Here is a 23,256-nt window from a genome sequence, read left to right as displayed (position 1 = left end):
ATATCAATCAGTTCATGATTTCATCAGTGTGGGTAGTCCCAGATTATAGCCCATCCTTACCCTCTCATCCTGTATGATTCTTATCCATATCCTCTCTCCACCCAATATATGGGAGGCTGTCCACTCTAGGTTTATTTGTTTTTCTGTTTATTTATTAAAAGAGCATGAAGTCTCTGGTTCTTCCTGTAGTTTCTTCTTTAAAAACTTCAGAGCATCCATGATCTCATTCATGTAAGTACTTCCACTAAGGCAGATTTGGGTCCATCTACACTTCAATTCTCCAGAGAATATCTGCCCAAATGCAAAGACCTTCCCAACATTCTGTATTAGTCACTTCCTAACTGACTCACTTCCTGGTTTCTTATTTATAAAAAAAAAAAGTAATAATGATAACAGCAATAACTCATCTTTATTTAATGTTTTGTGATCTACAAACTGCTTTTCTTTAATCATGGGGCAGCTGGGTGACATAATGAATAGAGTGTCAGGCCCTGAGTCAGGAGTACCTGAGTTCAAATCCAGCCTAAGATACTTACTAGCTGTGCAACCCTGGGCAAGTCACTTAGCCTCTGTCACCTTCAGGTTTCCTATCTATAAAATAGGAAAAACAGTAGCACCTAATTCCCAGGGTTATTATAAGGATCAAACAAGGTCAAAATTGCAAAGAACTTAGCACCAGTTCCTGGCTCATAGTAAGCACTAGATAAATGTTAGTAGTTATTATTATCATAGACCCATCGTGCCCCAACATACACATACCTATGCTGTCTTCTCCCATTTCCTGCAATTTAAAAAGAGTTTAGTCCATTTTTTAGGATCATAAAACTTGGGAATGTGAAAGAAAGAAAAGATCTTAGAAACCATTTAATCCAACTTCCTCATTGTAGGAAGGAAAGGGGCCAGGAGGGAGGGAGGATTTATTAAGTGCTTTCTATATGTCAAGCACTGTGCTATGTGCTTCAGATACAAATACAGAACAAGCAAAAAGAACAGTCCCTGTCCTCAAGGAACTTACATTCTAATAAGAGAAGACAATGCACAAAAAAGAAGCTAAAAAGGTTGGAGAGAGTGGTTAGAGAAGGGACCTAGTTCCGAAGCCCAGAGGAAGTAAGTAACAGGGCTGGGGAGGAGAATGAAAACTGGCCAGCCTTGGCCCCTCCACAAAATGAAGCCTTCAAGAGGAACTCACCAGTGAGTTTCCCCCCCCCCCCTCACACTGAGAGAAGTGCTAGTTAGCAAGAGAGAGAAAATGGTGGTGAAATACAGAGGAAACCCAGGACAGGGCTAGGAGGAGAATGAGAGGCCAGCCTCAGTCCCTCTACAAAGTAGAAAACCTGAACCAGAAAATGAAAGTGATTTGCAACTGTGTATACCCTTTGACCCAGTAATACCACTACTAGGTCTTTTCCCCAAAGAGATCATAAAAAACGGGAAAGGACCCACAAGTACAAAAATATTTTCTAGCAGCTCTCTTTGTCGTGGCAAGGCAATTGGAAATGGAGGGGATGCCCCATTAATTGGGGAATGGCTGAACAAGTTGTGTGGTATATGAATGTAATGAAATATTCTGCTGTAAGAAATGATAAGCAGATGGATTTCAGAAAAACCTGGAAAGACTTACATGAACTGATGCTGAATGAAGTGAGCAGAACCAAGGGAACATTGTACACAATAAAAGCAACATTGTGTGATGATCAACTTAGCTCTTCTAAGCAATACAATGATCCAAGACCAATGCCAAAAGACTCAGATGGAAAATGTTACTCCACACTCAGAAAAAAAACTATGGAGTCTGAATGCAGATTGAAGCATACTAGTTTCACCTTTTTTTTTGGTGGGGGTGTTCTTTGTGGGGTTTTTTTCCCCTTTCTTGTGGTTTTTCCCTTTTGTTCTGATTTGGAACTCAAAATCTTACAAAAATGAATGTTGACAAATTATCTTTTACCATGTAATTGGAAAAAAAAATAAAATAAAATACTATTAACCAGAAAGAAAGAATGAAAGAAAGAAGAGACTTGCCTTTGATAGTATGAGTAGTAAACAGCACAACCAAGCCAGAACCTAATTTCAGGTCTCCCAACTTTGTAGTCCAATGTTCTTTCTGTATCTATGTATGTGTGTGTATGTAGCTATATATATATAAAGATACACACACAGAGACATATTATAATTATATTATATATATTTATGATTATATTCTATTAATACAGAAATATACATACATATATACAGAAAGACATATATAAAATATATTTTATTGTATTCTGAATTTAAATGTAAAAAATCAAAGCATTTCCATATGTGTAGCAAAGCACAAAAAAGGATTATATATGAAACCATAAATCTTAATTTCATATCACTTCTGATTTTTTTAAAGTATATAATAAATTCCACACACAATTTTTAAAACTGTCCTTCTTATCTATGATTCTTTCTGAAATTTCAATTCTGTTCTCTTCTGTGGATTTAAAAAAATGTTTTTAATGGGCCTCTTTTGGGGGGGGCATCGCTATTAGCTATGTCTCCTCACCCTCTCCCAAAACTTTAGGTCACATCCAACTCTTTGTGACCCCATTTGGGGTTTTCATGGCAAAGATACTAGGAACAGTTTGCCATTTCCTTCTCCAGCTTATTTGACAGATGAGGAAACTGAGACAAACAGGGTGAAATGACTTACCCAGGGTCACCCAGTTGTAAGGTCTGAAGCCAAATCTGAACTGAGGAATGAGTCTCCTGACTCCAGGCCTGGCACTGTATCCACTCTGACACCTAATTGTCCCTAAGGGGGTATACCCTCAATGTTCAAGAGAAGGGGAGAAGGAAAACAAAAAAGCCTTGTAATAAATACACATAAGGCATAGGCAAGCAAAACATACCCACACAGTAGCCATGCCCAAAAAGGTTTGCTTCTTTTGTACCATGTCATCACTTCTTCTCAGGTGATGTGCAATGTGTTTCATTCACAGGTTCATCAGATTCTTAGGCCTTTCAGAGCCATTTTTTTTTTACAGTGTTGCTGACCCTGGATAAAGAATTCTGATTCTGCTCATTTTGTTCTGCATCAATTCAAACTATTTTTCTCTGAAATCTTCTCTTGGGTATTTTTTTTTTGGAGACTGGTTCTCCCTATCTTACCCACTACTCATCCTGTCATGGGAACTTTGACCTGGGCCTGGTGGCTCCCCAATACCAGGAGCTCACTCTATTGGTGTTGGTCATAGTTCAGACACCCAAATGGCTTTAGCTAGGCCTACTGCAGCTGAGAACTGCTGAATTCAACTGATACATTAACCTCTAACTCCCCAGAAGCAGTCAAGTGATGAGCACCCACTTAGATTCCTCCTCTTCCTCTCAAACCCCCCCCCCTCAACTCCCCCTTGAATTCCCCCTCCCTACTTCAGGATCAGGAAGTAACATTCTACAAAGTAGGCTTATCAGTTGCTGTTCTACTTCCTTTGGTCTCGTGTAAGGGAATAGTCGAGTAACACATATGTATTTCCTAGAAACGCTTAGACAATTGGAGGAAATTGGGGTTAGAGCATGCTGGGTATTCTTGCCGGCAGGGGACACCTCCCAGCTAGGCATTCAAATAAGATCTTTGCTTTCTCTCTCCTGCCAGTCTCTCAGCTATCCCCCACACACACTAGTCTGTCTGTATGGAAATGTTGCTTTTCAGTACCTGGGTCCTGATGCCTTTCTTGATCTTGCTTGTCTCTTCCAGGTGAGAAAAATTGTGGAAAAATTTCTATTGGCCAAAGCTGTAAGTACTTGTTGGAAAAAAAGATAGCTGCTGTCAGAGAAAGGAGTTAGGAAGGCTCGAGTAGTAATACTTTGCTTCACTCTTCTCTGTGTTAGGGGGATATACCCGCCTCTTTTTTCCTAGCTTTCAATGTCCTTGGGATTAATGGATTGCAAAAGCAACAGCTGCCCATCTGATTGGAAATTTATTAAGAAGGCTGGAAGGATACCACTGGGTCAAGTGTGTTCATCCTTGCCTGGTCCTTGAGAAGGCTTTTTTGTGGGGGAGAGGGGAGTCAACTTTCGTTGATTCAAATTCTGGCTAGGACAGGATGAGATATTTGTAAAATGCTTGGTACAGTGCTTGGCACTTAATAAATGTGGCTCTGTCCCTCATTCCATTGCTCTTATGGTAAGTGTGGTCCACACAGAAATGGCCCAATGTGTAGACAGCATGAGGCTGGGGAGTCTGGGAAAGCTCCAGGAGATGCCATAATAAGTCTTAACGCCATGTTTATACTTCAGAAATGTTCCTTTGTTGGGTCTGGGGTCTCTTTCCCAGGCATCCAAAATCTGCCAGATCTCTAACAAAGAGCAGCTGGTGTCTCTATCCCTATGCTCGGACAACTCCCAAGTTACAGAAATTAATTTCCTTCCTTGTACCACAGTCAAAATAGCTCTAAGAGAAAATGGGAAGGACAATGGGGAATGGGTGAGAGGTTCCTAGTAAGGAAAAATAGCTGCTGTCCTCCTAATAGGGCTGGGGGTCTCAGCAGCTGTGCGGAAATCCTGGCCCTGGGAGAGATTAAGAGGGGGATGCTAAAAGGATAGACCAAGATATAGCTAGCCACCAAGTGAGTAGTTTCCCCAGTAGTATCTCCTGGGATATTATCTCTATGGGAATATTCTATGACTGAGTAAGAAGGTGGGTAGTTGCAGGAAGAAATTGAAAGAAGATTAGAATGTTAGAACAATAGATAATAAGGGTATGGTACAATAGGGACAACTCAGAGTTTTTGTCAGTTTCAAGTTCAGAGAATTTGCAGAAGATGTGTTATTGTGAAGTTATGTCGTTTGTTGTTCAGTCATGTCCTACACTTACTGACCCCATCTGGGGTTTTCCTGGCAAAGATACTGGAGTGATTTGCCATTTTCTTCTCCAGCTCAATTTACAAATGAGGAAACTGAGGCAAACAGAGTTAGGTGACTTGCCCAGGGTCACACAGCTAATAAGTGTCTGAGGCCAGATTTGAACTCAGAAAGAGTTTTCCTAATTCCAGACCCAGTGGTCTATCTACTGTGCCACCTAACTTACACATTGTGAAGTTAGCTAAATAATTTAGAAGTCCCAGATAGGGATTGTCTTTTGTCCCTTTTTCAGGTGGCTGAAATGTGGAACTTTTCATACCTGTACCCAAAAAGCTGAATCCTCTCTATAGTTGGTTCTCTATTCCCCTATTCTGGATGACCAGCCTACTTTAGGTACAACTAGGGCCTCCCTTTTGGGTGGAGCTAAAGTCTGATCCCATTCAGGTAAGGGAGCCATCCAAGAATAGGGGATTGTAGAGAGGTGGCATATAGTATACCAAACCTGTATCTTTTTTTTTTTTTAGCGAGGCATTGAGGGTTAAGGGACTTGCCCAGGGTCACACAGCTAGTAAGTGTCTGAGGTCAGATTTGAAGTCAGGTCCTCCAGAATCCAGGGCCAGTGCTTTATCCACTGTACCACCTATATCTTAAAAAAAAAAAAAAGTTCACCCCTCATTAGAGAACCAACTATAGAGTATGCAAGACCTCTTTAACTAAGGGTAATACAGCTAATTCTACTCAACAATGTTCTTGGGGTAGGAGTGATCACTGTCTTTTATCAGAGAAATTCATTCAAAAGATTTTTTTTTCTGAGGCCAGATTTGAACCCAGGTACTCCTGACTCCAGGGCCGGTGCTCTATCCACTGCGCCACCTAGCTGCCCCGCAAGATATAACTTTAAAAAAAATTTCTTTAAAGTAACCTTTTGGTAGTTTGACGTGGCACAGAATAAGTCAATTAATTCAGGTAATATAGTCACTTTATATTGGTACAGTTCAACTGTGATCAATTAATATTTCTCCAATTATTTAGGTCTGTTTATTTCTGTAAAGAAAATTTCATAGTTGTATTTATCTAATTCTTGAGTGTGTCTTGGTATGTGGCTCCCAATACATACACACATATATACATATATACATACATATACATATATATATATATTCTATAGTTATTTTGAATGGGATTTCTCTATATACAGAAAGGCTGATTATTTTTGTGGGTTTGTTTTATATATTGTGTGTGTGTGTGTGTGTGTGTGTGTGTGTGCGCTGAAGTTATTGTGTCAATTATAATGTAGTTGAATCCCTAGGATTCTCTAAGTAGCCTATAATATCATCTACCCAAAACAACAACAACAACAACACTAATTTTGGTTCCTTTTTGCCTATTCCTTCAGGGTTTTTTTCCCTTGTCTTAGTGCCATAGCAGAGATTTCTAGAACTATATCACATAGTAATGGTGATCATGAATATCTTTGTTTTAAACTTGATTTTATTAGAAAGGTCCCTAACATTTTTTTCATTATATATAGTGCAGGATTTTTATTTTAGATAAATATTATTTACCATATTAAGGAAAGGTTAATTTATTTTTATTCTTTATATTGGTTTTTTGTTTGTTTGTTTGTTTTTGCGGGGCAATGAGGGTTAAGTGACTTGCTCAGGGTCACACAGCTAGTGTCAAGTGTCTGAGGGACTTAAACTCAGGTCTTCCTTAATCCAAGGCCCGTGCTTTATCCACTGCGCCACCTAGCTGCACTCTTTATACTGGTTTTTAAAGCAGAAACAAATGTATTCTGTCATTGATATGAACATGTAATTTTTACTGTTTGGTTATCAATACAATCCATTACTTATAGTTTTTCTAATATTAAACCAATTATGTTTTCTATAAATCCAAATTAGTCATAGTATATGATCTTTTATTATATGGTTGTAGTCTCTTCAATAATACTTTCATTTTTCATCAATATTCATTAAGAACATTGGTCTGAGGCAACTAGGTAGCATAGTAGATAAAACACCAACCCTGAATTTGGGAGGACCTGAGTTCAAATTCGGACTCAAGCCACTTGACACTTACTAGCTGTGTGACTCTGGGCAAGTCTCTTAACCCACATTGCCCCACCAAAACTTGGTTTGATTATCAAAACTATGTATGTATCATAAAAAGAGCTTGGTAGTCTATCTTTTATATTTTTGCAAATAGGTTATATGATATTGGAAATAATTATTCTTTCAGTGTTTGATAGAATATGCTTGTAAATCTATCTAATCCTGAGGTTTTTTCCTTAAGGAGTTCATCTATGGCTCATTCAAATTTTTTTGGGGGGGGATATTGAAGAATTTAAATTATTTCTTGTATTGTTAGTTTGGATATTTTATGTTTTTGTAAATATACATCCATTTCACTTGTCATTTTTGTTGGTATATTGACAAAAAAGTTTGCTCTTCGTTTATCGTAAATTCTTTTTCACTTTTTATATTGGTAAATTAGTTTTCTTCTCCCTTTAAAAAATTAGATCAGCTAAAATCTTATCAATTTTAAGTTGTTTCTTTTTCCAAGAAACCAGTCCCTAATTTTATCAATAATTGTTTTATCGATTTTGTTGATGCCTAAATTTCAGAGTTTCTATTTTTGTGATTTTTCAAGTTTGTTGCTTTTCTGGGCTGGGTTTTCTTTTTTTAGTCACATATCTCATTCTTTGATCTGTTCTTTTATTGATGAAAGCTTAGATTCATAATTTTAGTATTTTGTCTCATGGTGATTTTCTTTGATGAAATTAGCTATGATTTGTTCTTTGATTGTTTCTATAATTTGTTCTTTGGCCCACAAATTCTTTAGGATTAATTTCCATTTAGGTTTGACTCTTTTCTTCAAAAGCTCTTTGCTAAATTAGAATTTTTCATTATTGTCAATAAAGGATGTATTTAATATTTGTTTATGAAGTTTGTATATTCTGGTACAGTAAATTTTTTCAAAGGTGCCATACACAGTTGAGAAATAGGTGCAGGGCTTTGTCATCCTATTCAGTATCTGCCAGAAATAAATCATTTAATTTTTCAAAATTAATACATTTTTCAAAAGGTCTTTACCTTTATGGTTTCAACCACCACCACCCCCACCCCTTGAAAGTTCTATATTGTTAATCAGGGGAATGGTTTAGGTCCCATATGGCAGATTTCTTTCTACCACCACCCTACCCCACCCAAGATGGTTCAGACAACGTCCAAGAAACAGTTTGTGTAACTAAGAGCCCCTTCTCAAGTATGAAAGTGAAAGTAAATCTTCATTCCACTCTCACAGGAGTGGCTGCTCAGTAGAGGTTTCTGAAAGCAGCCATATTTGATTGTGCTCCTAGGGAAAGGGAGGTTTTGGACGGTGAGCTAATGAATACTGAGTAGGTCACAACACAAATTCAAGCCTCAGGAGAGGTTGTGTGTCTTATGATTATAGTCTACAGGAAAATCAGGGAAGACATGGTGAAGAAGGAGGCACCAGAGCTGGGACTTGAAGGGGAAGATGGAGGATTTTGATAGAGGGCATTTCAGGGAATTTAACTTGAGCATAGGTGTGGTGGGGGGAGGGGGGAGGGGAAGACAGAGAATAGTCTAGTTTGGATATAGCACAGGGCAGGGCTTCTTCAACTTTTTCCACTCTGGATCCCTTTTCTCCAGAGAAATTTTTACGGGACCCTAGGTGTATAGGTATGTAGAACAGGTAGACAAAACCTTTTACTGTTGCCAAATTTGTCACCATACCCTCCCACCCCCCCTCCATTCAGTCACACAACCCACAGTTGAAGAAGCTTTGGCATAGGGTACATTCAGGGGAATGGAGCTAAAACAGTAAAAGGTAGTTTGGAGCCATATTGTAGAAAGCCTCTGATGCTAAACTAGAGAGTTCAGACTTTATTTAATAGGGGACAATATTCAATAGGCTCTAGTTGTGTTTTAACATTACTCTGGCAGAAATATGGAGAATGAATTTGAAAGGGAAGATTAAAGAAGAGAAAGGACCAGGGGAATATAGTTGTTCTGTGTGTGTGTGTGTGTGTGTGTGTGTGTGTGTGTGTGTGTGTGTGTGTTTTGCAGGGCAATGGGGGTTAAGTGACTTGCCCAGGGTCACACAGCTAGTGTCAAGTGTCTGAGGCTGAATTTGAACTCAGGTCCTCCTGAATCCAGGGCCGGTGCTTTACCACTGCGCCATCTAGCTGCCCCTGGAATATAGTTTTTTTTTTTTTTAAGTAGGGAACTTGGGAGTCAAGAGGATCTGAGTTTGAATTCTAGTTTTGTTCCTTAATCCTTGTGAGACTTTGGGTAAGACAATCACCTTTCTGGGCCTTGGCAACCTCATCTGTAAACAGAGTGGTTGAATGGCCAAGAAGAAAGGTAATCAGGGACTGAATGTGGGAGTAAAAAGGGTTGGGTGTGAAGGGTGTTGGTCAGAGGCCAATGTATGATGTAGTGGGGGAAATGCTGGACTAGGTTTAACTTCTGAATCTCCCAGTAGCTGGGAAATCATGTGCAAGTCGCCTCACCTCTTTAGGATCAATTTACCTACATGTAAAATGGCATCACTAATATTTGTTTTTATTTTTGTCGGGCAGTGAGGGTTAAGTGACTTGCCCAGGGTCACACAGCTAGTAAGTGTCAAGAGTCTGAGGCTGGATTTGAATGCAGGTCCTCCTGAATCCAGGGCTGGTGCCTTATCCACTGTACTACCTAGCTGCCCCCTATATCAGTAATATTTGTAATACCTATCTCATAGGGTTGTTACAAGGATCAAATGAGATAATTATATCAAATGCTTTGCAAACCTTAAAGTGCTATGTGTTAGCTATCTTTAATAATAAATTGCCCAGACCCTAAATCTGGAAAATCAATGATATTTCTCCCTTAACCCACCCCTGCTAGTGTCCTCAAATTGGCAGAGTACAAGAATACATCCAGCTTCATCTACACATACAAGCACACATGCATGCACACCCCTGAAATTCAGTATTTGCTGTTGCTTCTTCCAGTAGCAGGAGAGGAGCTATTTGAGGTGACAATGTGGCCAGAGTGGCCTGTGGTTGAGGCTGGCAAGGCCCTGTGGATCAACTGTAGCACCAACTGTACATACCCTGGAAAAGGAGGCATTGAGACCCGTAACATAAATACAACCATGAAGAAAGAAGGGACTCACTGGAAGATGTTTTACTTATCAAATATATCTCAGAATACTGATATCTTTTGTTACTTCATCTGCTCTGGGATTCAAAAGAAGAAGTCTGTCCGTGTCATCGTGTACCGTGAGTGGACAGGATTTGGCCCCTTCCCCAATCTCAACCCACCCGCATTGGCTTCCCCCTCCACATTCCCTAGTCCAGGGGCCCTCTCCAACCCCTTCAGGATGACAAATACAAGCTATACAACAAGCAAATGTTACATGTGGGTAGTTTAATTATTGGAGGTGGGGTGGGGAAGATGATGGGATGGAGAACCTAAACTGTGTCTTTTCAGTTTATAATATTTCTAAATCTTATCTAAACATATTTCTGCATAATTGATGCAATCCATTTGAGACTTCAAGACTTAAACTATCTCTAAGACAGTGAAACTAAACAATAAACTTTTCACCCTGAACAGCTTCCTTCTTGTTTATACCATAGAATGACCCAACAGTCCAACCCCTTTCCTACAAATGAAGCCAAGAGCTACCTGCTTCATACAAGCTGGTTAAGAGACAGCAGTACTGATGGGGGCTCCCTCTAGTGTCCTTGTTCCCCTTAGAGAGAGGCTGGCAGTCCCTTCTCCAGGTCTCCTAACTCACAAGGTTATTACTTTTTTTTGTTGTTCCCTAAGGGCCACCAGAGCAGGTGACATTGATCCTGCAGCCTGCTTGGGTGATTCTGGGTAGTAATTTCACCTTGACATGCCACGTGCCTAATGTGGTCCCGCTGGAGAACCTCACACTGACTCTGCTCCAGGGCACCGAGAAGTTACACCGACAGACCTTTATGACTGTGTCTGAAGTTCTGCAGGATGCCTGGCTCACTCTCAACATCACTGCTCAAAGGGAATATAGTAAGAGTAACTTCTCTTGCCTGGCAGAACTGGATCTCAGACCACACGGCGAGCAGTTCTCTGCCAGCTCGGACCCCAAGATGCTGGAGATATTTGGTGCGTCAGGCAGGGCCCCAGTAGGGAAACTGGTTCTGGCTCTGTTTGTCCTGCTTAAGAGAAGCACCCTAAGCCCTGCTCTCAGCTTTTGCCAGGAGGCTTCTCCTTGACGGTGCTGGCAGCTAATCTCCTGTGACTGTCAACCCTTTTCACAGGGTTCCCTTTTTCTTTCAACATCCTTCCTGCTCCCCCTTACCCCATCAAGTCCCATGATCTCCAGTTCTGCACCCCAGAAGTTTGGAGACCAAGGATGGTGAGCAGTTGGAGGTGAGAGCCTTAGGTCTCCAATCAGGAGGGTCTGTTCCACCTGTCTTTGGGAAGCTGAGAACTAAGCTGCCCTTACCCTCCCTAGGAGGGGCAAACGTGGCCTAAGCCAGCTTCACCAGCTAGGCTGCAGGGTCCTATGGTGAGAACCTGACAAGCCTGCCCCTTTGGCATGATGCTCAGGGCTAGAATGGGTTTCATCAGCAGAAATTCTTGGTCATCTCTGTAGCTCTTCATAGCACCTTGTACCTAACAGGCCTCCAGATGCTTGCTGGCACCTAGAAAAAAGTGCTAAAGAGCTTTGCCAGTTGAGTAAAAGTCAAACCCCCTGTGAGCCAGCCTTTGGTGTCTTAGGCAATCAGCACCCTCCAGGACCTGCGGCTCTGCTCAGCTAAACTGGGAGGAGACGGTGCTCTCACACTGTCCCTTTCCCTTTCCAGAACCTTCCTGGAACAACCAGATGCTCGTCATCATCATCATCACAATTCTGCTGCTGCTGGTGTTTGTGATCTCAGTCTGCCTGTGTTTTGCTTATGGACACCACTGGCGTCAACATCGAACAGGGGGATATGGGGTACTTGCTGCCTGGAGGAACCACAGAATCAGACGCTCATGATCCAAAGTGACTATAAGGACCAGAGGGATGCTGTCATGGTGCATCTACAACCTCTTCATAGCTTAGGGAGTGGTGAGAAACAAAAGGCTGTGTGTGTGTGTGTGTGTGTGTGTGTGTGTGATGGGAAAGATCCATTTTTCCCAGAAAGGCCTTGGGAAAATATATTCTGTTGGTCTTAATCCAAACTCCTGGCCTTGACAATGGCTTAATTGTTTTCTTTAGAGATCAAAATCTATGCAAGGGACATAGAAACACACTTGTTGGATTTAACTCTCCTCTCCTTAGTTGCCCAAACCAGACCCTCTCACCATTCCCCACCCACCCCATCCTGGATTCTCCACTTCCATGACTCCATTCTCAGGGCCACATATTGTCCTTGCTGACTCTTTTGGGGCTGAGGGAATAAAGGAAGGCAGAGGGAAGTCACTAAGAGCCTGGCATCAGGAAGAATCAGGATGAAGCTGTCACTGTAGTCACAACTGAGTCAGCACAGCTATCTCTGTGGATAACCCCCAACCTTGTTGCCCTTAATCTTCTCCTCCCTGCCCCATATCCCTTCATCACAGGTCAGAGAAATGTCCAGGCAGACATCCTGCTTACAGCAAGGTCTGCCAGTAGCAATTCCCTCTGGGATTTGATCTTACCCTCTGATTTCCTGAGATGGACCTTGAAAATTAGGATGAAGGGAAGGGAGGAGAGGGCAAAATTCCAGGATTTCTACCGTCCTCACTCCTAAGTCTCCTCATGCCTCTTCCCTGGCCCTCTGTTATTCCCACTGATCTTTTCCAAAGTTGCTCTGGAGGCCTGGTCAATATCAATATCAACTCGATAACAAGTCCCCTCTCCCCTCCCCCACACCATGCTCAATCAGTCCCAATCCCTTCCACAACGTTCTCCCAATGTAAGACAGAGAGGCAAAAAGTACTGAATTTATAGCCAGAGGACCTTGGTTCGGGTGATCTATTTATTATCTGTGCAATTTTGAACAAGTCAGTTCTCCCTTCTGGACCTCTGTTTCTTCATCTGAAAAGTACAAGGATTAGATGAGGTCTATAAAATCCCTCCCACCTTTAAATATTATAGTAGCAAAGGAGAACCTCACAGGGAAGGCTACAGTGGTAAAACTAACCAGTCTATCTGGGGTGAGGGGTGGGAAGTAACACTGCCCAAGAGATATGTGGGGTTGAAGAGGGTGGAGAGGAGAGGAGAGCTGTAACATAGCAGGGAGAGAAATAGAGGGGAGAGAGGAAGGAGCCCTGATGTCTGCTCCCTGGCTCTTTATTTCTACCCTAATTCCTTAAAACACTGGACTCAGAAGTCAGGATTACTCTTTTTTGGTTTGTTTGGTTTGTTTTGTTTTTGTGGGGCAATGAGGGTTAAGTGACTTGCCCAGGGTCACACACCCAGAAAGTGTCAAGTGTCTGAGGCCAAATTTGAACTCAGGTCCTCCTGAATCCAGGACTGGTACTTTATCCACTGTGACACCTAGCTGCCCCCGAAATCAGGATTACTCTTATCACGGAATCTCATCCAGTGGGGAGCTTCCATGTGGAGGTGACTGAGGTACTTTGGATGAGACTTTAGAACTGAGAAGGCTGAGGACTGCAGGGAGCATGACAGATACAAGCAGGAGGCATGGCGCTAGGGGGAAAGGAGAAGTAGAGGGTGTGGCTCTTGGACCCACAAATCGCCTTGTCTGTAGCTGCCCAAGCTGGGAGATTGTAGAACACGTGACTCTCCTACTGTGTAGCCAGAGAAGCCAGTCCACCAGGGGTAGTGTCACAATTGTCCCTCTGCCACATCGTAGTAGTCTGAGGAAAAAGTAACCCTCTTGGTATGGGAAAAAGAGAAGGGTCAGAGAAGTCTACAGCTGGATTGTGGGTAGAGAAGGGGACCTATATGGGCAACCAGCTAGTAAGAAATAAAGGGAATAGGGGGGCGGCTAGGTGGCGCAGTGGATAAAGCACTGACCCTGGATTCAGAAGTACCTGAGTTCAAATCCGACCTCAGACACTTGACATTTACTAGCTGTGTGACCCTGGGCAAGTCACTTAACCCCCATTGCCCCGCAAAAAACAAAATAAACCCAAAGAAATAAAGGGAACATATGAGTAGAATGGAATAAAGCTCCCTTTCAGCATGCAGTTATATTATCAAGTTGATAACCACAACCATATTGAGGATAGGAAGAGTGTGTTTGGTGGACCACAAATACTTCCCCTGAGGCTTAAAGCCAGGTTTTTTTCCTGCTCTTTCTTGTTCCCAGTCCTGCTCTTCCCAACCTTGCCACATGGAGAGGGGTAGAGGGTTGAAAAGTAAGTTGGGGTAGAGCCCTACCTGAGGCAGGTGGTACATCAGCACCTACTGTCCCTGTGGCACTGGGAGGTGGGGGTGGGGGTACTCCTCTCCTGGATTAAGGGACAGCAAAGACAAAGACTGGTCAGGAAGTAGTGGAGATTCAACTTTACAATCTGTTCTTGCCAATCCCTACCCCCAGAACACTTTTACAGATCCAATTCCATCACTTTCCCTTTATAGCATCATTCATGCCCCTTCCCCTCAAACTTCAATCATATACCCTACAACCTGGCAGATGGGGTGATCTGTGAATCTTGAGGGAGATTCCTAATCTCTGACATCTCCGGGAGCCATGACTGACGTGGGTCTGGCACTGGACAAGGAAGCAGAGGGACTGGGACTGGGGCTGGGGCTGACCAAGGCAGGTAATGGTGGTGAAACACTAGCATCTCCTCCTCTTCCTCCTCTCCTTCTTCATCTTGCAGGTGTAGCATGTTGACCTGAGGAGTGAGGGAAGAAGGGATGTTCAATCAGATTTCTACCAAGCAAAGGTTTCCTTCCTTATTTCCCTTTTCCCTCCAATCCCTCTTTTCTGCTCCAAGACCCTAATGTTCCAACCATTAGCCTCCAGTCCTCTCTGTGACTGCCCCCCCCCATGTTTAGACCCTACTTCTACCCAAATCTCATTCTCAAGTGAAGTCCTATCTAAACCAAGCCAACCTCTCCCAACAACAGAGGAAAATAAAGCACAGTCCTGGTGGGTAGAGAAAAACAAACCCCATTCACCCTTTTCCCTCCTTTCTCTGCCTTTTTCAGGAGAGAATGATCAAGGAATGGTTTGATTGCTCACTCCTATCAGTAAAAATCTTTGGTGTATGTATCCCCAATATGTATATATTTGCTTATTTATAAATTATATATACTATTATATTAAAATTATGTACATAATAAAACTTACGCCAAAAAGGGTGAAATAAAGATGAAACAATATTTGACACTAAAGTTTATTGAGTAAGGGAGTGATATGATCAGATGTTTACTTTAAGAAAATCACTTTGGAGTATGGATTGGAGAGAAGAAATGAGACAGAGAGACCTACAAGGAAGCTGTTGGAATCAAACAGGAGAGAAGTGATGAGCATCTGATGAACAACTGATGAACTAGGATTGTGGCTCTGGGATTGGAGAGAAGGGGATGGATTGGAGAGATGTGGAGATAAGAATTGCTTGGATATATGGGAAGATGGGGAGTGAGGAGTCAAGGATGACATCATGCTTGTGAACCTGAGTGACTGGAAGAATGGTAGTGTCTTCAAAAACAATAAGGTTAGTATGGAAGAGAGTTGAGCTTGAGGTTAAAGAAAATGTAAGGAGATCTTCAACCTGTCCCAACACATCTGTGCTTGCTCATTCTGGCAACTCGCTCTATCCCAACCACTGACTTGAGGAACAGAACCCACCCTCCAAGAGTCACCTACTATAGATTCCGAAGTGATCTGAGGGGGAAGAGTGGGTTACTCCAGGCAGTGAGGGATAGCTGCTGCTGTGCTCAGTTGGGTTTAGTTATAACGGTGGGGAATGTACAATAATACTTAGTTCAGAAGAGCTAGACTAGGAATAGCTAGTGGAGAGATAGAGTGTGAAAGTGTTGGAAGATAAGGGTAGGTGTGATTCTGTTGGAGACAAGTAGGAAAAAGATTGATTTTTTTTGGTGGGGCAATGAGGGTTAAGTGACTTGCCCAGGGTCACACAGCTAGTAAGTGTCAAGTGTCTGAGGCTGGATTTGAACTCAGGTCCTCCTGAATCCAGGGCCAGTGCTTTATCCACTGCACCACCTAGCTGCCCCCAAGATTGATTATTAATATTCCCACCTTCTCATTAACTGGTCACACAGCCCTTTGGGTCCTGCCATTATGTCCTTGGGTGACACTATAGTCCCCAGGAGGCTCCAGCATCTACTTTGGAGACCACTGCCCTAGACATGGCTGTGTGACCAGGTATTCTGGGGACATGGCAGTCTAAGTTGGTGGTGACACTCTATTTTATCTCTTTGCACAGTTCTACAAAAAGGGCAAAACCCGGGAGGTGCCCCATACCTTGTTAGGATCAACAAACCTGGACAGTCAGGAGCTTGGAGTCAAGAGCACTCATTGTCAGGCGACTCATGAGCAGCTGGTGCATTTGAATGTTCTGTAGCATCATCAGCGACAGTAGGTCTGGTTAATGACATTGGTTAGAAGGGGGTGACCAATAACCCTAACCCTAGTAAGGTCCCAAAAGTCTCTTCCCTGTGCAGATTCAAAATGGCTAGCCAGAGATAGAGATGGGGATCTCATTAAGAGGGCAGAAGGAGATGCTCAAAAACAGGAGATGGGGGTCTGGGAATCTCACCTTCCTTCATGTGTCCTGGCTGATGAGGAGGTACCCAAGCCAGTGGAAGAGACTGCAGGATAGTTACTGAGGCCTGAGGGATTGGGACACAAATTCAGACCAGGCTAGGCCAAGACAGGGGAATAAGAGACCTGTGATGCCTGTACCCCCGTGTCACCTTCTTTCCCCTTGTAAGAGAAAGGTAAATACTTATTCTCCTTGGGGGGGGGGGATGGATCATTCTTCCCATCCTGATCAAAGCCACATTCTCCACCCTCTCTAACATATTTCTGCCTTCTGTCCCTCCCCTAGGCAGCATGACATAGAGGATAAAGAACCTTGAAGATAGGAAGACCTGGGTTCAAGGCCTGCCTTTTAAACATACCACCTATGTCACCCTGGGCAAGTCACTTAGGCAACTCTCTGAGTGTAGGTTTCAGAGAGGGTGCCGAACTGCATTGGGAGAGGGAGTTTCCTCACCTGGGAGTCCTCTATACCAATGAAATTACAGGTCCAGCTCTTATCTCCCTCCCTCCACACACCAAGTTCTCTCCCTCCCCCAGTCTGGTCCACGTTCTCCTCTCCGCCCCCCTTCCTTTGGGGGGCCATGTTCTCCTCCTCACTCTCCCTCCCTCAGCTGGGCCTGTGATGCACACACATCCCAGTCTCCTTTCTTACCTCTGGAGCCTGGAGCTGAGCGACCTGAGCGCCGGGGTCGGCAGAGCTCCAGCCATCTCGCCAGGCCATGGCGAGACCTCTGAGAGGCAGGCGGTCACTATGACAACGCAGTCTTATACAAGCGGAAAGTCCGGGGGACCGAAAGGGCGGGACCGAAGGACGGGGGAGTGCTGCTAAGTGGTGTTGGGCAGGAGCCGAAGTGGGGCTGACCAATGAAGGGAAGAGACGCGATTGCAGGAGAGGAATGGACCAAAGAAGAAAGGGAAGGGGGGGGCGGGGCTCGAAGGAAAGAGGAGGACGACCAATGAGAAATTAGAGAGGGATGAGGCTCTGATCAGGGGATAAAGTCAAGACTTAAGTGTCGAATAATGCCTAGCTTCTTAAACTGTGGTTCGCGACCGACCCCACGTAGGGTCACGTAATTGGCAATAGTAAAAGGTTATGGATACCTGTTTTATATACCCATATACCCAGGGTCACGTAAGAATTACTCCGGCTAAAAGGGGTCCCAAGTGGGAAAAGTTTAAGAAGCCCTGAATGTATTCTCTTCAGTTCCGCCTCCTCCTGGGGCATCAAGTCTGTGTTTCCATACATCTGTTGGTAGAACATCTTCACCCAGATGTCTCACTTGGAAGAAGTCTATTATTTAAAATATTGACCTTGGTTTCAAAAAGAAGCTTAGGGGGTAATTAAAAGCACCTTCCAATTTCCTAAAGGAAATCATTTTGCTGATAGTCTATGCCCAATGTGCATCCAACGTATATCAATCAATTAACTTGCAACAAACATTTATTAAGTATCTCCTGTGTGCTGGACACTGTGGATACAAAGAATAATACTTAAAATGAGCTTAAATTGTAATGAAGGAAACAAATAGGTACATATATACAAAATAAATATAAAGAGAACAAATGTTAATCAATACAAGATAGTTAAATATTTACAAGATAGCTCGGTAGGGAGGGCACAACTACTGATGGGGAAATTTAAAATTTTAAAAGCCTCATGTGGTAGTTGGTGCTTGAGTCTTAAAGGAAGAAAGGGATTCTCTGAGGCCAAGGAGTGGAAGAAGTACATTTTTTGGAATAGGAGACTGGCCAATGCAAAGACTCAGACACTGGAGATGGAGTGTTTTGTGTGATGAACAGACAGTAGGCCAGTGTGATTACATGATAGAGTCTGGAAGGGGGAGTAATGTATGGTGAGTCTGAAAAGGTAGGTTAAGGCCAGGTCGTGAAGAGCTTTAAAAGTTAGACACAGAAATTTTTATTTTATTCTAAAGGTGTCACTAGTATTTATTGAGCAAGGGAATGGCATAGTCAGATCTGTGCTTAAAGAAAATAATTTTAGCAGAAATATAGAGGTTGAACTGGAGTGAGGTTGAGAGACCAATTAAGAAGAGTCTGTTGTAATAATCCAGGCCTAAGGAGGTGTTTCTGGGAGTAAAGAGGAGTCAGATGCAAGACATGTTGGGGAAAAAATTTAAAAATAAATTAAAAAAAGACATGTTGGGGAGATAAATATGGCAAGATCTGGCAATTATTTGGATATAGGGCATGGGTGAGAATGAGGAGTCAAGGATAATGCCCGAGATTACAAACCTGTGAGAAAGGATGGTGGCATCTTCCACAGAAATGGGAAACTTTGGAAGAGGGATTTTTTTGGGGGGGGGATGATAAAGTTGTTTTGGACAAACTAAATTTGAGATGTCTTTGGGGTATCTGGTCTGATATGTGCAAAAAGCAGTTGGTGATGCAAGAGCAAAACAGAAAAGAGACTGGGGCTAGATCTAAGAATCAATCTGCAGAGAGATGATAATTTAACTGATGGGATCTGATGAAGTCATATAAACAGAGAGAAGAGGACCTTGGACAGAGCTTTGAGAGAACAACAACAGTTGGGGGATACTGGTAATGAGTAGAGAGAGTTCGTTATAAGAATTGTGTTCATTATATGGATAAGAAACTTGCAAAGTAGACTCAAAAGGAGTAATTATCCAGGTAGGAAGAGAACCAGAAGAGTCACAAAAACCTAGAAAGGAGAGATTCTCTAGGAGAAAAAAGTGGTCAACATTATCAAATGCAGCAGATAGATCGAGAAGGATGGGGACTGAGCAAAACCCATAATATTTGGCAATTAAGAGATCACTGGTAACTTTGGAGCAGTTGAGTGATGAGGTCAAAAGCCAGATTGCAAAGGATTGAGCAATCAGAAGCCAGAAAGTGGTGGTCACATGTAGCTATTTTTTTCTATTTGGTTGAAAAAGGATGGTGAAAAATAGGCATATATATATATATATATATATATATATATATATATATATATATAGAGAGAGAGAGAGAGAGAGAGAGAGAGTGAGAGAGAGAGAGAGAGAGAGAGAGAGAGAGGGAGAGAGAGAAAGAGAGAGAAAGAGAGAGAGAGAGAGAGAGAGTATGCGGGGCAATGAGGGTTAAGTGACTTGCCCAGGGTCACACAGCTAGTAAGTATCAAGTGTCTGAGGCCACATTTGAACTCAGATCCTCCTGAATCCAGGGCCAGTGCTTTATCCACTGCACCACCTAGCTACCCCTTGTTTTTGTTTTTAAATGATAGAGTAGACTTGGGCATGTTTGCAGGCAGAAGGCAAAGAAACCAGTAGGAAGAGTGAAGTCAAAGGTAAAAAGAAGTGGGGATAGAGAGGGAAAGGAAAAGGGAGAGGAGAGAGAATAATTGAGATTGTAATCTCTGAGGTGATGAAATTGGGGGCACATATTTCAGGGTTGGCCTTGGAAATGAGAAGAGCAACCTAATTATGAAAGACTAGGGGAAAGGAACAGGGAATACCGGGATGCTATAAATAGGGTTTGAGATAAAGAGAAGGGGAGAAAAAAGAACTTTGTATGTAATGACCTTAATTTTCTCAGTAAAGTAAGAAGTGGGGGCAGCTAGGTGGCGCAGTGGATAGAGCACTGGTCCTGGATTCAGGAGGACCTGAGTTCAAATCCAGCCTCAGACACTTAATTACTAGCTGTGTGACCCTGGGCAAGTCATTTAATCCCAACTGCCTCACCAAAAAACAAAACAAAACACAAAACAAACAAAAAGTAAGAAATGAGGTAGTCTGCTCTTGGCTGAGGTATGAGAGGAGAGTGTGGGAACCTTGAGGAGAGAAGAGAATTTCAGATTAGTTTCTGTGGGGATAGAGAGTTAGAGAATCAATTAGGGAGAAATAGAAAGATAACCTAACTCTAGTCAGGGCCTAGTTGAAGTTGGAAAACATGAACTCATGATGTAGTGCCCTTTCTCCAGCTCCTTTCAGCAGTACACGAGGAGGAGTGGAAGAAGCAGATAATGGGAGGAAGCCAAGACCAAGGTCTGGTAAGGGATGAGCAGCAATAGGATTCCAGTAGAAATTTAAGGGATTCTCTGGGATCGAAGAGAATGGTGTAGAGTCGAATTGACTATGCAGCAAAGATAGAGCACTGGTCTTTGACTTAGGAAGACTGGGTTAAAATTCCACCTCAGACATTTACCAGCTGTGTAACCTCACTTGCCTCAGTGTCCTCATCTGTGAAGTTCGGAGGATGTCCTCAGCAATGCTAAAATCCCTTTCAACTCTAAATCTATGATCCTGTGAATAAAAGGCTAACGATGAGAAAGGAAGGAAAGAGATTTAGGAGGGATGAAAAGGCATAGGGAGAGGCGAAAAGATAGAGGAATGTCAGGATTTTTGATTAAGGAAGTGCCTAAGTGTGGCATTTATAACAAAAGCTCCGTCAAGTTTCCCCTTATCAGAGGTTCTAGACACTTATACTCCATTGACATGAATCACTAAGACTTGAGGTGGCTTGGATGTCTCTCAAGACATAAGTCAAGAAAATAATCACAGAAAGCAATGCTCAATGGAGACAACACACATAACCAGCGGTTAATAGAATACTACCACTCAGCTGAGATCAACAGGGACCAACAGAGCCTAGCAAGGACACTTGTTGAGGATAACTCCAGCAGCAGAAGTTGAGTGATATGTTGCCCTTCCACACAAAGGACTCTCTGGGATATGTGCATGAGCGTTTTCCTCAAAGGTGGGAAAGATTTCCCTAGATTTATGAGGGAAATGTTTTGTTTTCAATCTTCTTAATACTCTATCCTTTAAGACATCTTTGCTTTGAACTAATTGCATGCTCTCGTTCAATAGAGAAAATGCAAAACTGTGAGTGATCTCATTGAGTGACTGACTCCAAAGATCATCTTGAAACATAGTCCAGTAATAGTACAGTGTAAAACCTTCCCCCGCCCTCCCCCCAAGCTGTGATTTGCAGGATTTTCTCGTGTGTGTGTGTGTGTGTGTGTGTGTGTGTGTGTGTGTGTGTGTGTGTGTGTGTGTTTAGGTCAGCCCAGGTGCCATAAAAGAACCATTCAAATGCATTGAAGTGTTTTGTTTATCAACATTGCTGGACTATAGGGTTACATTGTGATCAAGTGTTAGGTTTAGCAGCTACCATGGCTTCACAGGTGTTTGAAGCTTGGCATTCTATTAGAACTGACCAGCACCAAGGGCTGCTGGTTGTAAGATTGCCTTTTAACTGTGCTTCTGTGGGTTACAGGGATGAAGAAACAGTCACAGTGTTTTGTATACACTGCCTGAAACAGATACATTCTAGCATTTCCAAAGAAACAACTGGTTTTTTAAAAGTTTCTAATAGTGAAAAAAAAACACAAATAAAATTAGTTTTCCCATATAGATTGCAGAACAAGAGGATTGAATGTGAAACTGAATCTCCATTATGAACAGTGAACTAACTATTTACTTTTCTTCTAAGTATAAAATAAATTCAACATGTAACTTTCAAAGCTGTCCTGCGTATCTGTGATTTCTTTACCTTGGAAATAAGACAGCAGAGAAGCAGGAAGTACTGTGAGCTTCCCACTCTTCCGAAAAGATCTGAAAAACCTATCAGACCGAATCACTATTGGGAAATCTGGGGGGAAAAATCACAGTGAATCATGTTTCCAGCCCAATTTGTCATAGAAAGACAGGCAGAGAGATCTGCAGACATTTAAGGACTGGGTCTGACAGGGGACACCTGGGAAGTTCTCCTGTGCAAGGAGAGGCTGTGTACCTCAGCAAGATGAGGTCCCAGATTCATCATTGAGGGGCCCAAACTAGTGGAGAAACAGCTGTCAACTGGATGCTCTGTCAGTCACCACCAGGCGGTTACAGATTACAGATCTGGAAAGCCTGATAGGAGGACCTATACTTAGGGGTATGGTTAAAGGCGAGGAGTAGTTTCAGGCTCTATTCTACTCACTGAGCAAGGAGCAAATTCAGAAGCAAAAAGCAGCTTAGTATTTCAAAATCAGTGGTATGCTGATAAATGTTTAATAACCAGTTCTTGGTGGGGATGACAGGGTATATGCAAGATAGAATTTTTTTGTTTGTTTGTTTTTGGTGAGGCAATTGGGGTTAAGTGACTTGCCTAGGGTCACACAGCTAGTAAGTATTAAATGTCTGAGGCCAAATTTGAACTCAGGTCCTCCTGAATCCAGGGCCCATGCTCTATCCACTGTGCCACCTAGCTGCCCAAGATAGAATTTTAAATTCAATCTACATTAACATTTTCTCCATCACTTTCTTCAGTCCAGATAATTAACAAAACAGTAACTCAAGCCCTGATTTGTAGTAATTTGCTACTTTCTGTGGTATAAATGCCACTACAGAAAATCTAAAAATAGACACTCTAAGGCAGATATGAGCTGGATCCAAATACATCTCCCCTTAGAGCTGAGGAGTAGAGGTTTCTACTTTCTAGCCTAATCTAAAGATTGCAGAGGAATAATCAGAGCAGGAATCTCAGGCCAAAGGAAAGTCTACAGTTCTTGTCACTATGAATTAGCAGTTTTCCAGCTGGCTGATAGTGATTGAGTCCGGCAGCAATCAACTATTACTCAGATCCTGCCCTGAATTAAACTATTTTGGGAACACTGAAGGCCTAAGCTGTCTCTCAGAACCTGGAATAATAAAACACTCAATACCCTAAGAAAACAGCAGCAGAACCAG

At 42.4% G+C, this 23,256-nt stretch overlaps 2 protein-coding genes across 4 annotated transcripts; one reads left to right on the top strand and one right to left on the bottom strand.

Moving 5' to 3' along the window:
* The first annotated feature begins 3,583 nt into the window (after nucleotides 1-3,583).
* Nucleotides 3,584-15,134, top strand: ICAM2 (intercellular adhesion molecule 2). 2 transcript variants are annotated; one of them, XM_043964767.1, is made up of 4 exons: nucleotides 3,621-3,716; nucleotides 9,847-10,120; nucleotides 10,674-10,991; nucleotides 11,696-15,134. In XM_043964767.1, exons 1-4 carry the CDS (start codon nucleotides 3,657-3,659, stop codon nucleotides 11,869-11,871), a joined length of 828 nt encoding a protein of 275 aa, XP_043820702.1. In that variant the 5' UTR covers nucleotides 3,621-3,656; the 3' UTR covers nucleotides 11,872-15,134. The 2 variants fall into 2 exon arrangements, with proteins under 2 accessions (XP_043820703.1, XP_043820702.1); XM_043964768.1 differs by having other exon boundaries at nucleotides 3,584-3,715; nucleotides 9,846-10,120; nucleotides 10,674-11,832.
* On the bottom strand, nucleotides 12,825-17,447 carry PRR29 (proline rich 29). 2 transcript variants are annotated; one of them, XM_043964769.1, is made up of 6 exons: nucleotides 17,217-17,447; nucleotides 16,560-16,632; nucleotides 16,284-16,384; nucleotides 14,458-14,669; nucleotides 14,209-14,279; nucleotides 12,825-12,894 (listed from the first exon to the last, which is right to left on the bottom strand). In XM_043964769.1, exons 1-6 carry the CDS (start codon nucleotides 17,283-17,285, stop codon nucleotides 12,839-12,841), a joined length of 582 nt encoding a protein of 193 aa, XP_043820704.1. In that variant the 5' UTR covers nucleotides 17,286-17,447; the 3' UTR covers nucleotides 12,825-12,838. The 2 variants fall into 2 exon arrangements, with proteins under 2 accessions (XP_043820704.1, XP_043820705.1); XM_043964770.1 differs by lacking the exon at nucleotides 12,825-12,894 and adding an exon at nucleotides 13,552-13,682.
* Nucleotides 17,448-23,256: the final 5,809 nt, after the last annotated feature.

Source organism: Dromiciops gliroides, chromosome 4, assembly GCF_019393635.1.
Source record: "Dromiciops gliroides isolate mDroGli1 chromosome 4, mDroGli1.pri, whole genome shotgun sequence".
In the NCBI taxonomy this organism is placed as follows: domain Eukaryota; kingdom Metazoa; phylum Chordata; class Mammalia; order Microbiotheria; family Microbiotheriidae; genus Dromiciops; species Dromiciops gliroides.
This window is presented reverse-complemented; position numbering and strand designations above follow the sequence as displayed.